At 44.2% G+C, this 17,438-nt stretch overlaps 1 protein-coding gene across 9 annotated transcripts in view; it reads left to right on the forward strand.

Moving 5' to 3' along the window:
- ESRRB (estrogen related receptor beta) overlaps positions 1–17,438 on the forward strand; it is a 167,741-nt gene that overhangs the window by 122,668 nt on the left and 27,635 nt on the right. For 6 of the 9 annotated variants that reach the window (XM_054067444.1, XM_009556837.2, XM_054067443.1 and 3 more), the window contains 2 exons: positions 5,014–5,423; positions 16,936–17,052. In XM_054067444.1, coding sequence (XP_053923419.1) covers positions 5,027–5,423; positions 16,936–17,052 — 514 coding nt within the window. In that variant the 5' untranslated portion in view covers positions 5,014–5,026. Of the gene's footprint in view, positions 1–2,908; positions 2,940–5,013; positions 5,424–16,935; positions 17,053–17,438 lie in introns of those variants that run through there. The other 3 variants (XM_054067447.1, XM_054067448.1, XM_054067442.1) reach the window with 2 other exon arrangements.

Below are 17,438 nucleotides of genomic sequence, written 5' to 3' on the forward strand. Positions count from 1 at the left end.
TGCCTCTAAACTTTCCTTGATCCGCTTTGGAATAGAGAGTGCTGCATGGAGAAGGTCCGGGGTTAAATATTTGGGTTTCCTTCAGCACTTGGATGTTTCGATGGTATTAAGTTACTGAATTGTGGATAACTTCAGCTGATGGAGAGCTCTTCTGGTAGGGAAAAGTTACCTTCTGTTACAAAGCTGGATATTTTTCTGGCTGTCTTGCTAAGCAGATGTGAGTAGTGGGCTTTGTTTTCTCTCGAGTCAGGTGAATGCCTGTAGATAGAGTACTGAATTCCTTTAATTTTCATATCCAGAAGTGGGGTAAAGAAGTGAACATACCTACAAAAATTATTATTCCTGGCAAAAATAATCTCAAATATTGTGCAATAACATAGTCTTATCTGCACCAAACTCAAATTTTTAATCCTTGAAATTTAACAGGAAAAGAAGTTGAGGGCAATATTTACTGCCTTGATTTTATAATTTTTTTAATTTATTTATTTTTTTCCCCTTTCTGATCCTGTTCATCTAGCAGTCTTATTGTCATAGTCTCTTATCATAGCTGTTGCTCTTAAGAGAGCATAAACTTATGAGCAGTTTAGCCTTTATAGAGAAATGGCAAGAAAAGGAAAGGCTGGAAAGAATTGGAGAAACTTGTAACGTTAACTTACCGTCACTGTCCAGGGGAGATAACGCTAATGGATAAAATTACCTAAAGGGCAATCTTGACTTGCTCTAAACCTGTTATTTACATCCAGAATGACTGAGATCAGAGCATGGTTCTCTGAGTGTAGTTATAGGCACGTAAAGGCTAATAACATTGTTAGTGATAAACAGCAGTGGGTTTATGAAACAGGAGTACAGCAGACAATAACCTTTCTTGATACAATTAGGTAATTAGTGGGCAAAAGGAATGCAGTGGATAGACTGTCTCTGACCATGAGCTTTTGACACAAAGCTGTACAAGATCTTATTAGGGAAATTAGATCATATTGGTTTTGATACAAATCCTGTGAAATGAATCATGGATTAGCTGATGGAGTGTCCACGGAAGGGTTAGAGACATTCTTTATCCTTCTGTAAAGGTGGTGTCCAAAAGGCCAGTGTTTTAGTTTTAGATATTTATTAATGACCTGGAGGAAAATGTAAAAGGCAAAGTTCTCAATCTAACAGTTGTCAGATCTGGAAGATAATAGAGAAAATAAAAGAGAGAAGCTAGGCAAAAAAAAATAATGTATTAATAACAGGCGTTGCTAAAACAACGCTCAATTAGCAGTGTGTGGTTTAAAGATGTTACTGAATCTACTCTGGAATAAGGAGAATCTCTGAATTTCATGTTCTGCAGAGCGTGGTGGCAAAAGCAGCTTATATTCAGAGAGGTCCCAGTGAGACAGTGGCTATCAAATGATGTAAGCTGATGTGCAATATAACGTCTGGCAGAGCTACTGCTCAGTTGGTCCATATGTCTTCCCGGCTGTGCACTTTCCAGAGTGACTCTCCCCTGTAGTGTTGTGGCATCACACTGTGCAGTTCGGGGCACCTTGCTGCAAGAGACACAGGCAAGTTGGAATAAATCCAGAGCGGGGCCACAAAGATGCTAAAGGGATTAGAGGGAATGACCTATGATGAGGAAAGGTGAAAAGAACGAAATGTTTAGAACCTCTAAGCCTGTTACATGGGCACAGAAATAGTAACGGAGTTTCCTGTGCCAGCACGGAGGAGAGTTGGATCAAGTCTCTCTCCTTTTACATTCCTATTAAGGTAACTAGAGCTGAGCAAAATGGCTGTTCATCACTTTCAACTCTTTGCAAAAAACATTTAGCTGTTCTTGAAGTTCAAGATGTTGTATTTCATTCTCAAGGGACACTGTATAAAAATTACCATGGGATCTCCATGGGACTTGCAGAAAGTCAGAGCTGGTGAAGCTTAACTCAATGTATGCTGCTTAGGAATAATCAACTATACAAGTTGGTCCAGAGGCCAGAAAAGAAAACATAAGAGCTGGAGTGGCTGGGATCATGTTAGCTATGATCTTTGATTCATCGTAGTATTAAGGACCTTTGCCTCTAAAGCATGCGTTCACATCTAACCAGAACTCAGTATGTATTACTGTCTCCTGGAAGGGACTCTAACAGTATAGCTCACCTCCTTGTCGTGACTTTTTCACAGCATTGTCCTCTGTCTGATCTAAACCTTACAATTAGAACTCCTTTCACTGTGGAGTTCCTCAGTGCAGAGCAGTGTTTTATGGTGGTTTCGCCTTTCATTTTGACACTAATCCCATGTTACTGTGCCCAGTGATCTTCAGATTTTTATTACAAAGGTACTTGTCAGGTAGGGAACAATTCTAGAATCTGGCCAGTACAGCAGTTTTCAACTTTGCTGTGAGGTGCTAAGATGTGGTCTCTGCTAGGAAAGCTTCGTCTTCTTCCACACAGTCAGCTGGCATTACCCCAGGAGATCTGTAATCTTCTAGGTGCCTGCAGCAGTTATTCCTATAGCTACTCCATGGCCTCTAGTCCAGTGTGACCCTCGAAGCAAGGCATGGACATTCGTCAACTCATCGTGCTCTCTCTGAGAGGGACCAAACTCTGAATTCCTCTCAGGTAACACCAGGCAAAGCAGCTGAGGAACACGAGATGCCTGCTCATGCTCTCAAGGTCAACAGTCTTGCCAAATAACAAACTTGGCTGATCGATCCCAGAGATAGGACATGAGGTCAAACATCAAGGATGAAATAGAGAAGGGAAAATTAGGAGATACTTGGGTCAAATGAGATCATAAGGATGCAGTACAGTGAAGTTGCTGCATATCAAGCATGTACATTCATATCAACAGACACACAGGTGTGAGATATATGCACGTGGCCTCCTGCCTTGCTGTATCACAAAATGTTTTGTCCTGTCCCCTGACAGGTTTGACCTCTTGGCAGAAGGAGTTGCCACAAATACCAGGTAAATACACTGAAACTGAAATAGAAATAACCCACATGATCATGGTGTGGTAACTTTAAACCAACAGAGCTTCCAAGAAGAAAAGTCAAGCATTCCCAGTCAGTCAGAATTCTTTGGATATGTCATCAGGAAAATGTGTGTATTTAGGTTTTCTTAAAAGCCTTTGACAAATTATCTTGCTGAAGGGAAAATTTAACCTCTCAGATTAATACTATTACCAATTAAAAAGTGTCTGAGACAGAAAATAAAGGGTAGACGTGCCCTACCCAAAAAAGAAAGAGAATTCAATTTTCAGCATGATAAAGGGTAATGTGAATCACCCACAAAGATGAGTGTTGTAGTGTTTGATCCATGTGTTAATGATGTGGGAAGTGAGTGCACAATGAGACTGCACATGACATCAAATTATCAAGGAAAAATGAAGAACTCCAGAGGATCCTAATAAAAGTGGGTGCACAAACAGCACAGTGTTAGATGAAATACACTGTTGACTATTGCAAAACGTTGCACACCAGAAGGCATTAATTTGATTTTTTTCATACATCTTAATGGATTCTAAATTAACTGTAGCAACTCGGGAAAAGATCTGGGGATTGCAGTAAGTAACTTGCTGGTGTTCTCTGTTGAGGAAGTGGCAAAAATTTCAGTTTTATTTTAAAGAGAAAAAAGCAAACGGTGTAAGGAGTTATGTAATAGGTAGGCTGAAAATAACATTGAAAATATGGTAACGTCAGTAGGCAATTGATGGTGTGCCTTTGTCTTGACTACTGTCCAGACCTTCAGCTGGAGAAGTGTTGGAGTGGTGCCCGGTTCATGCTGCTGGAGAGCTGGCTCATTGAACTCTGTTCTGGACTGAACAGAAATAACCAGACTAGAGAAAGTTCAGGGATGGATAAGGAAGCAGATAAGAGGTCTGCAAAAACTTCTGCTTAAAGAACAGTTATGCAGATGGTGAAGAGCTGAAGGAGGAGAACATGGCAAAAGTACATTTCCTGAAAAGGAGGGTTAGACAGTGTTCAGAGAGCCTGAAAGGCTGCAAATACAGTATAGAATAGTGAAAGTGAGGTTTTTTGTTTGTTCATACACCACAAAAGTAATCCCTGGAACTCATACGATAACTTAAAAATTAGCAGTGTTTGAAAAACATACTGACCATTTATATAAGGACGAAGATTATCTGTGACTAAAATAAATAAGAAGAGCTTGCAAATTTGGTAAAGATGCAATACTTTCCATATACTTAAGGGTATAACCTCTTTCTAAGAAGTAGAAATTTGAGAGAAGCATCTCCATGCAAAAGCCCTATACTAGTAAAGAGAAGAAAGATTAAGATTTACGATCGAGCAGGGTGAAACTTTTGATCAGATGATTTACCTTCAGTTTCTAAGCTTCCCTTTTAAAGATGATAGTGAAGCAGAGGAGGGGCGGAGAAGGAATCCAACATGAAAATTAATTAAAGACTCATCCGATTAATTAAACATCATCCAGGTTGGATGAGACTTTGAGCAACGTGTTCTAGCAAAAGGTGTCACTAACCATGGCAGGGGGGCTGGGACTAGATGGTCTTTATGGTCTTCCAACCCAAACCATTCTATGATACTTTGACTTCTGTATGTATTACCAGTGAAAATTCAGTCTTAGCAGGTGCTTTCTGCAGGATCTGCTCATGGACGTTTTGCCAAGAGACAAGGTGGTACATCTTGGGCTAATCAAACATCTTTTCCACCTGGCCTGCCAAAGACAGTACCATTTCTTTCGTTTTTTGCCAGAGGTAGATTGTGCTGTGGGTAAATTGTGCCTCATCAGCCACTTACCAGCACTGCTACTTGTGAACAGCCTGAAATTATGGTCTACGCAAATAGCCTTGTCTTTATGTTAGTGGGAGTTTGTGGGAGTAGACGGGCTATACTTAGAGTGTTGTACTGATGTTCCTGAAGGAGAAGGACCAGGGTGGGGTTAACTGCCTGAGACAGCTGGAATTGGACTGAGGTGGGAAAAGGAGGCCTCTCTTTTGACCAACCTAGAGCTGGGTTTGGCCAGGAGGCCGCTGAGTGCCTTTACTCTCTCCCCGCAGGCTGCTCGGCAGAATGGCCACGGAGGAGCGGCACCTCTCCTCTAGCTGTGGGTCCTTCATCAAGACCGAGCCCTCCAGCCCATCTTCTGGCATCGACGCCATCAGCCACCACAGCCCGAGCGGCTCCTCCGACGCTAGCGGTGGCTACGGCATCGCCATGGGTGGTCATCCCAATGGCCTAGACTCACCACCCATGTTCAATGGCACGGGGATTGGCGGTGGGTCCTGCCGTAAGCGCTACGATGACTGCGCCAGCGCCATCATGGAGGACTCGCCCACCAAGTGCGAGTACATGCTCAATGCAATCCCCAAGCGGCTGTGCCTGGTCTGCGGGGACATTGCTTCTGGGTACCACTACGGCGTGGCTTCCTGTGAGGCATGCAAAGCCTTCTTCAAGAGGACTATTCAAGGTATGGTGGGAAGGGAGGGAAACTGAGACATTCGTTCCATAGCAAAAAAGGGAGGTGGCCACAGACATTGCTGAAACTGTAGTGTTTCCATGTCATATAAAATGGGGTAAAGGGGGGGGTGAATGTAGTGCACCTAACCATCCATCCTTTTGTATGTTTCGTCTCTCCTCCTGCTCAGCCGTGGTCCTTCCAAATCAACCTGCATGTGAAGTTAGGCTTTGTGGTGGTAGGAACCTTTGCCAAGTTCCTCACCTGGCTGTCTACCACGTCTGGATATCTGGCCTAGTGGAGCTTCCTGCCCCTGCTGGTGGCACTGATACCCTAATAATGTGGCTGCTAGTGGAGTTAAGCCTGGAAAGGAAATGTTTTGTGCTATGAAGGTATTTTTAGGGCCCGTTAGAAAAGAAGATAGCCCTGCCTAGAGGTGTCATCTCTTTCGAGATATTTGCATCTTGAAGTGAAAACTCCAGCATTATAGGAGTAGAGAGGTTCTCCCTCTGTCTTGCCAGTTAAAATTTGTGGCCGTGGATTCCATACAGACCTCAACGCAAAGCTGGACAGGGCACTTGGATGCGACCAATCCTGTGTTCCTTCTTTCCCACTAACCCTTTCCATTAAGATGCAACTTATTTGAAGATCTAGTATTTAGGCACCAAGAGGGAGAGAGAGACCCAGGTTTTGTCAGTCTTACCAAGGAAGAGAAAGTTCTCAGGTAATTTTGAAAGCCTCAGTGCATGTATGTGTAGATGAATTGCAGTGCATTGCTCCTGCAAACACGATCCACATGTGAGGTAAATGACTGCCTCCTGACTGCCAAAGGTTTGCTGCACATGTGCACACACGCAGGTACAACGGTACAGCCAAAGGTGCGGGTGCATCCAGGCGAGCTCCAGTGCCCACAGGTACTTGGGTGTACTTCACACAAGCAAGCCCCATGTGAGCCAAAACACCTGGATGTACAAATACTCTTTATTTCCTACACTCTGTAACTGGGAAAAAAGCAGGATCATTCACCTTCCATTGTAAAGCGTATCGAGTTTACCCAGCCATAGTGGGTTGACTGGAGACAGATGTCCAGTGAGCAAGCTGCTGTGGCTGTTGGCTGGGGTCAACCCACCGCACCAACACTTTCTTGTCTCCTGTGAAATGAAAGAAATCCATGTTTGGGGAGAGTTTTTGTTCATTGAATGGGCCTTTTTACACTTTGGGGATGTTCAACTCGATGGACAGAGCAGCATAGGGTTCAGTTTGTCCCAGGTCTCTGCAGAATTCACTATTTCTGACTTAATTTCTTAGATTCTAGATTATCTTAGATTCTAGATTATTCTTAGATTATTAATTTCTTAGATTCCTTATTATCATCCAGCTGTGGAAATAATCACTCTGTATTGCCCCACTGACTCTTCTGAAGCCATGGCCATCTCTAGGGCATTAGCCTGTTCCCTGGTAGGGTTTTTGTGGTTTGTCATTGCTGAATCTCCCGTGATTGTACGTGAACTTTTATTTGCACTTCTGACTGTCAGCACTGACTCTGTCCCTTCTGCAGTACTTGGACCCATTCCCAGTGTTTCTTTTTAGCACATTCAGGTGCTAAAGGAGGGACAAGGTAGTACTCCCAAGCAAAGCCCTAAGGGCTCCTTATATAGGAAGAAACTGAGAAACTAACCCCTCGTGGGAGTGATACTGGAACACTTCTGTGGCAGAGCAGAAGAGAGCCCTAACCTGGAGAGAGATAAAAAGACCTGGGAACTTTGGAAGTGTGTTTAGAGAAAATGGAAAGAAAACTATGCAGGACAGCAGTACCTAGAGCCTGGGTGATATGTCAGCTGACTTAATCCCAAGAAAGAGTGCTTCCCTCCAACCCCCTCTTCCCAGCACAGCCCTATTCTTCTTGTGGGTCCCTACTCATTTGCCTCTTACTGTGTAACAGGTGGGGGGAAGGAATAAGTGGAGATTTCTTGTCATCAGCTTGAGCTGGTGGCTGAGGTACCAAAATGCTTCTATTCCCGAGAGTGAAGTGTGCTGTGCCTGAGGAGGAGCAATTTCAGCTGTGGAGCTGAGGACTGAGCTCAGCGGGTGAGCAGCGGATAGGGCTGCAGAGTTTGGTTGATTCAAGAAATGCACTGTTCTTCGGACTCCGCTGCAGTGCAATATCCGAGCACAGCACTGAGTGTGCAGAGGAAGAGGGTTTAAGGATCATGTGAAAGGGACAGCAACTGGCAAAAAGCATTTCCAAAAGTTGTTCATCTTGCAATTATTATCTTCAGTGGATGTCTTTAAGCATCTTAACTGGAGAAGTGGGAAAATCTTAATCCAGGCTGCCTAACATTGATGTAGGCTGTGCGAAAGCACCCAGATGGGTATGTTATACAATTACATTCCTTACTAGTATCAAAAGATTTGCCATGATTCTGGTATCTGGGTATGGTGTTGTCTCAAAGGTTTGAGCAAAGAGATGGAGCTACAACCCCAGTATTTCCCATGTGCTTGGGAGGTGTAGTAGGTAAATTCATCATTAGCCTTTTGTGGTCTCAAACCAGCCACTTCACTTCGCTGTGTTTGTATATTGAAAGATGGAAAACTAATGACTGTTATGAGAGTACTTAATCTGCTAGCCCTACATTTGGTAACTTCGTGAAGTAACAGGTGTGCATGCTGCTGTAAAATGAGTCTAAATCTAACCTGCGTGGATAGACTACCACAGCCCTGTCTAGGTACCCCTGATCATGAAGCGAAACTTCACACTAAGTACCCCTCCAATTAGTCCCCCATTGCCTGCTACAAATGACCCCAGTCTGCCTGTTATTTTTCTTTAGCAGCATTAGCTTAAGTAAAACCTACATGTCTTGAGGCAGAAAGATCCTGCAATAGCTTCTCCATTCTCCCTGATGCTGCTACAGCAGTGGGAAGAATGAACATCCAAGCTATAGGCCTTTTCTGAGCCTGACAGCTCTCCAACTCATCCCCCTTGGCCAGGTGAGGCCAGACTCTCCTGGACAGCACAGGAGCTATTGCTTTTCAAGTAACAGGGAGAAGATAGGCTGAAAGCCAGCATGGACATGGCTGGTTATCTCTGAGGTCACTACTATTATTGTGTGGGACTTTACCATCATTAGGATTATTCCAAAGAGAAGCAGAATTTTTACCAAGTCAGAATTCCCCAAGCCAAATTTTGATGATAGGAGAAAAGAAGAAGCTGGGAAAATCCAAACTGGTAATTGACTTCAAGCTGAATTGGAGTGTTCGGTTTTACTGAACTAAGCCAGGATCACACAACACATCCTAACCTTTACCACAGGGATGGTCACACCTGTGACCTCTCTCATGTTGTGCTACATGGCGCAAGAGAGCGATCAAGGTCTGGAAACTTGTGTGCTACTTCCACTTTGCAGCACTGGAAATGCTTGATGGAAAGGCAAAAACCTGAGATGCGATGGCAGCGTGTGCCACTGGGCTGCAGACCTTTCTCTCTGAACATGTTATTTTGAACGTGAGGGCTGGACTTCCCATGCTTTGAGGCAGTTAGAAATTCTGAACTGCCTTTTGAAGCCTTTTCGGTCAGCCAGCGTTGCTTCACAACACTTCAATCCTATTTCTCTGTCATTGTATTGCTTTGTGGGAATGTTATGGATCTCCACTATATACTAGCGGCAGTTTGCATTCACTTCCATAATGCAAGTGTTGTCCACAAAACCTGTGTCATGGACATCACTGACCTTGTGAATAATGTGGAATGTGCGATCTAGTGAAGGCAGCAGAGAATTTGAATTTGGGCTGTGTTGTAATATGCTGCTCTTGGTGCTTAAGAGAGGTCTGATTTGAAACCTAGAATTTCATGTTTGTTGAATGTAATGGAATGAATCTGTTATGTGAAAGGTTATGGGTATTTCTGAATTAAAACTTTCTGAATTCCTATTCCATGGAAATCCTCTCTAATCCTTTTATCTAAATTTAGGACAAAGGCTAAAGCTGGATTTCTTACAGGATACAAATTCTTAATCTAAGTCTACTTTATACATTTTTTAATAGTTTTCTCAGTAGGTAGAACATTATATATCAATCGAATATACTGTTGTTATCTTTTGTTCATCAGTCAGTACAGCTAGTAGGTAGTTTTGCCTGTCTAGATATTTACTAGTAACAGTGCTATGTAACCACACAAGTCCTTTATTGTTCAACATATTCTTAGCATCTATTTTTCATCTTCAAATGGTGAATATTAAGACTATTTCTGAAATGCCCCATTGATATGAAAGAAAAGCTTAAAGCTCAGGAAAATAAGTCTGAATTAAGATTTCTCTCTCTGATCTTTGTGAATCGTCTCCTATTGTGCTTGGAAGGTGATACAGCAGGACTTGCAAGGAGTGATTTTGAGGAGAACTGGTTGTTGGAAGAGTCAGAGAGAAGAAACACATTTACCATCATCTTCTGAATACGTCTGCCTTTGTGGGTTTCCTGCGTGAGTCTTGGAAGTTTCAAAGTCAGTGAGTGTAGCAACACAACAGCTGTACTGGGATGCCCTAACACTAATAAGGGATTTAAAATGTGGATAATACAGCTCAGAAGACCTGTAGGGATTTATAACAGGCTTGTTACAAAATCCATAGCCTTCTAGGGCTTCCCAGTTGTTATTACAGTGGTTAGAGTGGCTCCTGGGAAGGGAGGAATGGTTGAGAGAGTTTGCTCCTTTTCTGAGGCAGAAGAGCATTACCATCTACAGGATCAGCAAAGGGCCCGTGAGATGCAGACGGGAGGCTTTGTGTCCCTACAGTAGTGGCCACGGCAGCCAGGCACTGTCCTATCCTTCTGTCCTTCTCTGAAAGGTGTCCATGGCTTTTCAGGTAGGAGTTCACAGTCAAAAACTAGGAGATGTCCTGAGCTTTCAAAAAAAACTTCTGAAGCGTAATCAGGGGAAGTGCAGTATTCCCTGGATATAATGCCTGGGTGCTGCTTACTATTCACAGCTCTAGCACCTGGGTTCAGGAAAACACCTTCAGTGCAAATCAACTCTGAGTCTTGTGTTTTCTTTTTGCCTCAGTACATCTGTACAGAGAACGCTGTGCAGAAGGATCTTTGCTGTGGAGCTTCAAAATTTCTGTGTCAGAAGCCCTACAGACAAACTTGCTGCCCATAGGGAGCCCCGGGGCCCAACTCCTGCATCCTTGTGTGAGCAGGAGGCTCGTTTAACTGAGGTTGTGCAAAATGTCTTAAGTCTTTTTTTTGTGGAGCAGGAGCCAAGCGTGCCACCCTGAGGAGGCAAACAGGGCAGGTGTTATGTCTGTAGCTACGCCTTTTTCCTCTCATAGCATCAGTAATCCCGAAGCTTTGGTCCTCGTATTTCTGCTTTTCTTACTGTATAAACTGGATAAAGTAAAATTTTGGTTAATCCAAGCACTAGGGATTATCTCACCTGCTTTTCCAAAATCTCATTTTCCTGCAAGTGATAAAAGCATTCACTACAGTGAGGAATTTTGGGGGTTTGTTTTTGTTGGGGTTTTTTTGTTTGTTTTGGTGTGTGTGGGGGGGTTGTTTGTTTTGATTTTTTTTCTTTCCTAAAACAGGAGCCTCTCTTGATGCTTCTGTATACTCAGACGCCTAGATCAGGGACACGTACCTGGAAGCAGAACACAGCACTGCTGAAATTCAGGTCACTTATTCAAGTGCCTAAATACAGGTTTACAGGGTCAATATTTGAATCTCTTTCTTTGAAAACCGTGGCTTAAAAAATAACCTCTCTTGCTTTGTACGGATCATTGGAGAGATTTTCCTCTGATTTCTGCAGAGTACCTTCCCTCACACCAGGCCCAGGCTACGATGACTTAAGTTAGAAGGGCTGATATGAGTGGGAGGTAACAGAGAATCCATTCCATGCATAGTAGCAGCGTTTCCCATCCTGACCGTGCGAAGCGGTCAGACTGGTGCCTGCTGAGGGCACACAGAATTGCAAGGTTGGAAAGGACCCATTGGATCATCGAGTCCAACCATTCCTAACACTCCCTAAACCATGTCCCTCAGCACTTCATCCACCCGTTCCTTAAACACCTCCAGGGAAGGCGACTCGACCCCCTCCCTGGGCAGCCTGGGCAGAGGAACTGTTGGTTTGGCACTGCACTCGCTGAGGGCCTTTTTACACTTTTCAGGTCCCTTTTCACTGAAACACCCAAATGATCTGTTTACCTTTGGAATTGGAGATAAAAAAAGATTCAGGACAAAAGCTTGTGGGTACTGAAATGAAAGTGTAATCGGAGATAGTGGCTTCTTGAAAAGTCAGATTGTTTTCTCCTGCAGACTGTCCCAGTCATGCAGAAGCAGTACACGGAGGCATTGACTGCCTGATGGGACCTTCCTAAGGCTGCGGGATTGTGCAAGCAGTTCTTGTTAAACAGCAAACAAACCAGAGCCAGAAACCCCCAACCAACCCACAACAACAAAACAACCCTGAGGGCAGTGTACAATTATTACGAAAATTGGGATAAGATGAAACAAATGCATGAGCTGAGGTGCTTATGTAATAGGTTTCCCTGGGAATTCCTTCTCTCACATCTCTGGCCCCGTAGGTCCAGCAGAAAGTGGCACCACATTGCTGGGCATAACTGTAGCACGCTGTGTGAGATCACCAAGGTGAAAAACATGATCTGAATGAATGAGATTTGAAACTTAACGGAAGATATGTCTGAATCTGGGTTTTCCCCTGAAATTCAGGAAAAGCTGCCCTCTGAGTCACCAGAGAAAGAGATGAGAGGTCTGTGTGCAGCAGTGCAGAGCAGGACAGAGTATACAAGGAAAGGTGAGGAGAGAGAAAGAATGGTGAAAAGCAATGAAGAAGAAACCAGAAACAGAGGAGAAATAGGGAGGTTTCTTTAGGAAAGAGAAGCTGAAAATGTTTTAGCTTTAAAGATTTTCTTGGCTACATCTATTTAATCTTTCTCGAATTTCCCTATCGAAAGGCCAGGTCAGTAAATGGGGGACAGTTTGTACTCTCGGTGTTGTAGTAATTCTGACCTCAGATACCCCGAGGAGACCTGTCCATGATTTAAACAGGAGCTGGGTGGGACTTTACTGTGCTCCCCAAGCTCAGGGAGCCGTTGTCCTCTTCCCAGTCCCTCCTCTTCTAGAGAGGTATGTTGACTGTGGGGTCTCCTGAGTGACCAAGCTCTGGTATGCAATTTTCAGGTGCTCCTATTATTTGCACTGGAAATTATATTCCAAACTGTTTAACAAACGTCTAATTTTACAGAAAATAGGGTCATTTGATAGTTCTCCAGCATAAAAACCATGATCTGTCACTTTAATAGTCCTTCGCTGTTTCTTAGCATCTTCTCTTAAGGTTTAAAATACAGTTAAACCTTAGCGAAACAAGACTCAGTCTCCCCAGAAGGTAGGTTTGGTGCTCATTTCATTTTGCAGACAAGCAATATAAGACACAGAGAGGAAGTGATTTGTGTTCCAAGGCAACGTGTGAAGGCTTAGAATAAATTCAAACTCTGATCTGGTCACCTACCACTTGATTTTTGTAAGCTGTTTTTCAGGTAAATCTTGTGCATTGGCATCAGTGAGGTCCTAGCAGTTTTTTCAGATCGAATGTAAATATTGTCTGAGTCGAAGAAATTCCTTTTAACAAGGAACAGTTCAAAGCAAGTCCTTGTCTTATCCCATTTTCTGCCCTCTCTTTCTGGGTCACATAATCTACAGTTCCAACACAGAGACTTGACTCAAATTTTCTGTTTGCATACAGACTTGTCCGTGTGCAGCCTTGTGTGCCGATGCTCCCCCAGCTGCTGCAGCGAAGGGGAAGCTCTCTCTGAGCCCCCTGTGCTGGCAGCCAGGCTGGTGGTGTGACCGCCAGCTGCTGGGAGCCTGCTGGAATTTCGATGAGTTAATCTCATCACTTTATCACAGGGCACTTATAGAAATTACAGGGAGCTGTGAGCAGCTCACTGTGCTGGCAGCCAGCCCCAGGACCCATAAAAGAAATTGAGACATACAAAAAAAAAAGTCAGAGAACTTTGTTAAAGTTTTCAAGACGATACTTTTTCTTGGACGAGTTCTGCCTGGGTAATGCTATTGTCCCTTCCCTGGTGATGTCCCTGCTTCCTGCAATAAGGGCAGGTCTGCCCTCAGCTGTAGCTCTCAAACCATGCAGCACAGAGCATGTTTTGGGGCCTGATATAAAACTCCATTTACTTTGGCACATTGTCTTGGGTAAAAAGGGTACAATGGGCCTCACCTCTAGAATTTGAGTCTGTAGAGAGGGTTATAAGATGCAGCTGCTGGTGCTTTTTTCTTTTTCTCCCTTCTCCTGTGGAAGGTGCACATGAGTCTGTTTCACATGTGAAGGCGATAAGCTTGCTGAAATGGGATGTCTCACCAGTGCTGGGTGTATTTTTTCACCTGTGCTTACCAGCAAGCCACATGGCTACTGCACTACGTGGTGGCCACTGCTTTGCCATCCAGGAAGTGCAGATTGCCCCGTGCTCACCCCTCCTCTGACTCTGCTCCTTTAACAGTCATGATTCCAGTACAATACTGCTTTTGAGAACTGTTTATTCAAGCTGTACATACAGGGTGTATATGGTAACCAGTACCTACACTTACTCTGATCTTATCACAATTATTTGTGTTATGGGTTTTGTAGACCATTTCCAGTTCTTTGCTCGTCAAGGATCCATGGGCTGGAGGCATCAGGAAGCTGGAGAACCTGCTTGACGCAGTGTAGAGGGACCTTGAGCTGCTAGATGAGGGCTGTCACTGCCTGCTGCTGATGGAAGGGCTTAATGCCCTTGGTGTCTCTATGTTAGGGGGCACATTTTTGACTCTTGGGACCTTAAAATATGAAATCTTACATCTCTCCAGAACTCTGATCCTAGCTTTGGTGAGAGAAGTGGGCACTGAAACTAAGGCAAAACCTTCCAAAGTGAGACTGTGTTGAGTTTTATCCCGTGTTTGTTCCTACTCTGTTCCTTCCTGTGTGGGGCACAGCAAAGTGTTCGGTGATGAGGTCAGGATTCTGTACTCACAGGTCTGTAATGTGCTGAATCTCTATGTCTAGAGCAGAAGTTTGTTTATTACCTTGAGATCAAGCCTGAATCTCAATTTCCAGCTCTCTGAGAATGTTGATACATTGCTGGCTATTGAAATTCAGGTGCTGCACAATGACGAAATACAGTCTGAATGGAAGCAACTTGTGCAGCACACACTGCTCCTGCAGACAAACTGTGTTTTGGGGGCAGATGAGCAGTGGTGGAGAATGGGGTGGCTGGGCTGGAGCTTAGGGGCAAGTTGCAGTTCTTGTGATAAAACAAGAGGCAAGAGGTAGAAGGTTTATAACTAGCAGGCAGATCACCTTTAGGCTTTGGGGGTTGTGTGCTGCTGGGATTTCACCCAGCATGGACCAAGTATAGCAAGATAAATCAAATGGTGCTTTCTTCCTTTTGAATCTGTGCTATGTATTTCTACTCAAATTCCCAATGGGCTTTCCAAATGCTTGGTTAGCCTCAAGGTCTAACCAGCACCCCAAGAGATTGATATGTATCAGATTGTTGGTCTTTATTTAGAGGAAGGAAGGGTCTTGCACACAACATCGAAATCCATTACAGAAGTAGGAACAAAAATCAAGTCCTGTCCCGGTGCTGCTAAATTGTAAGCTCTACTTCTAATCTGATGGTATACAGGGTCCATAACGTATGTTCTCTTCTCCCTACAGCACTGATTGAACTCTTGAATCTCAATTTCCTGCTCTAAACCACCAAGCCAACTTTTCCTTTCTTCTGAGCTGACTGTAGAGATTAGAAATCCTTTTCAGAGCTGCCTGATTTACCCACTTGCTAGACTGCCTTAAATATATTGTCATGGTCAATGCATCACTGTCAAGCTTAGATTTTTAGTCCTGCTCCACAGCAGACTTTGAACAGCCCTTTTCAGAAACATCACCTCCAAAGTGAATAGCAAAGTGGACACAGCCGTTTCTGTTTGTTGTCTTCTAGGGCTGAAAAAATGTCGCATTACACTGTGATCTAGCATAATTCCACTTACATCCTTGTATCAGACCCTTGCATCCATGTTTCAGTTGCATGCATAGAATGGTTTGGATTGGTAGAGATCTTAAAGATCATCTAGTTGCAAACACCCTTCCATGGACAGGGACACCTTTCAGTAGCCCTGGTTGCACAAAGCTTCGTCCAACTTCGCCTTGAAAATTCCCAGGGATGTGGCATCCACAGCTTCTCTGGGCAACCTGTTCCAGTGCCTCACGATGCTCACAGAGAATAATTTCTTCCTTATATGTAATCTAAATCTACCTTCTTCCTGTTTAAAGCCTTTACCTCTTGTCCTATCACTGCATGCCCTTGTAAAAAATTCCCTTCCAGACTTTGTAGGCACCCTTTAGGTACTGGAAGGCCTCTGTAAGGTCCCCTCGGAGCCTTCTTTTCTCCAGGCTGAACAACCCCAACTCTCTTAGTCCGTCCTCATAGCAGAGGTGCTCCAGTCCTCCGGTAGTCTTTGTGGCCCTCCTCTGGAGTCGCTCCAACATCTCTATGCTGGGGACCCCAAAGCTACGTGCAGCACTCCAGGTGGGGGTCTCATGAGAGCCACATAGAGGATGAGAATCACCTCCCTTGACCTGCTGGCAGTGCTTCTTTTGATGCAGCTTAGGATGCAGTTGGCCTTCTGGGCTGCAAGTGCACATTGCTGGGTCATGTCCAGCTTGGCCTATGATAAAGTATGATGTGACTAGAAATAAGTTTGAGATACTTCTTTCCTTGTTTTGTCTCAGAGACAGTGTTGTGAGGTTCTGTGAGGTGATCGTAAGTGAAAAGGAGTGAGGAAAGAAATGCTGATACTCTCTGGAGAGGGATGAAAGACAGGTTCACAGGTCCTAATAAAGTAAAACTGGAAAGATTTTCATAGAGAGCCTGTGTTCTTTTTACATACTGTCTTATCCATCTTTCTCAATCTGAACCTACTGCTTCCCTGCCACCTGTAGTGCACTAGCTGGCAAGAGGAATCAAAGGAGGGAATGCCATCCCTGAGCTCTCTGGTCCTCAAAGGAAGGCAAGAAAGGAGAGGTGACATCCATCCCACAGACATGGAGCAATACTGGCGGCAAAGGGAGTGCTGCTAATGTCTCAGCTGCCTCTACTCTGAACCCTGGACTTCAGTGGATAGGCCAGGTTATAAGGGATGCAGCACAAGAGATGGTGACGTGCCTGGAGGACACGTTATGCCTGAAAGCCCAGCATTACAGTGAGCCACATGGATGGACAGGTTTCTCCCAATATTTAGAGCATTATTGCTTTTTTTTCTGACATGTTTTCTAATAAGTAGTGCTGGGCTCTCTGAGAGCCATCATCAGCTGGCCGTGGTCTCAGAGTATGTGTTGTGTGCAAATGAGTGAGCAAACACATATCATGTACAGACTGATGGCAGTGAGAATGTCTGGGCACTACAGCCTGTCCCAGGATCAGTGGGGAGCACATGGTTCCTGGGTGACCATCTCTGTGTTTGATTGCAGGGAATATTGAATACAGCTGCCCGGCCACCAATGAATGTGAGATCACGAAACGGAGGCGCAAGTCCTGTCAGGCCTGTCGCTTCATGAAATGCCTCAAAGTGGGGATGCTAAAAGAAGGTAAGACAGAGTCAGACTGAGAATTGTTCTCTGTTGCAACAGCACCTGGGTCCCCAGGCCTTGCAGGATCTCTTAGGCTATCTACATGTTTGTCCTCGCTGGCTTTCTGAAGGTATCTTTTTACAGGTTTTGTAGAGGAGTCAGAATGGCCAGTGACCAAGAGGACTGTCCAGAGAGGAGAGTGGTTCTAGTCAACACCCTCATGCTAGTGTATTACTTCTAGCACTTGTAAATTTGACAAATAACATGAAACTGGCTGTTCCAGACTTTTTCCTTTCCCAAAGGAACTCCAGGCTGGAGGGTGTTGTTCTTCTTGCTCCCCAGGTAATTTTGCAGTGTGGGGGAGGAGAGGCTCTTGCGTGATCTTGACTGGGTTGGCTGGGCTT

This window comes from Cuculus canorus, chromosome 5, assembly GCF_017976375.1.
Source record: "Cuculus canorus isolate bCucCan1 chromosome 5, bCucCan1.pri, whole genome shotgun sequence".
NCBI classification, from domain to species: Eukaryota; Metazoa; Chordata; class Aves; order Cuculiformes; family Cuculidae; genus Cuculus; species Cuculus canorus.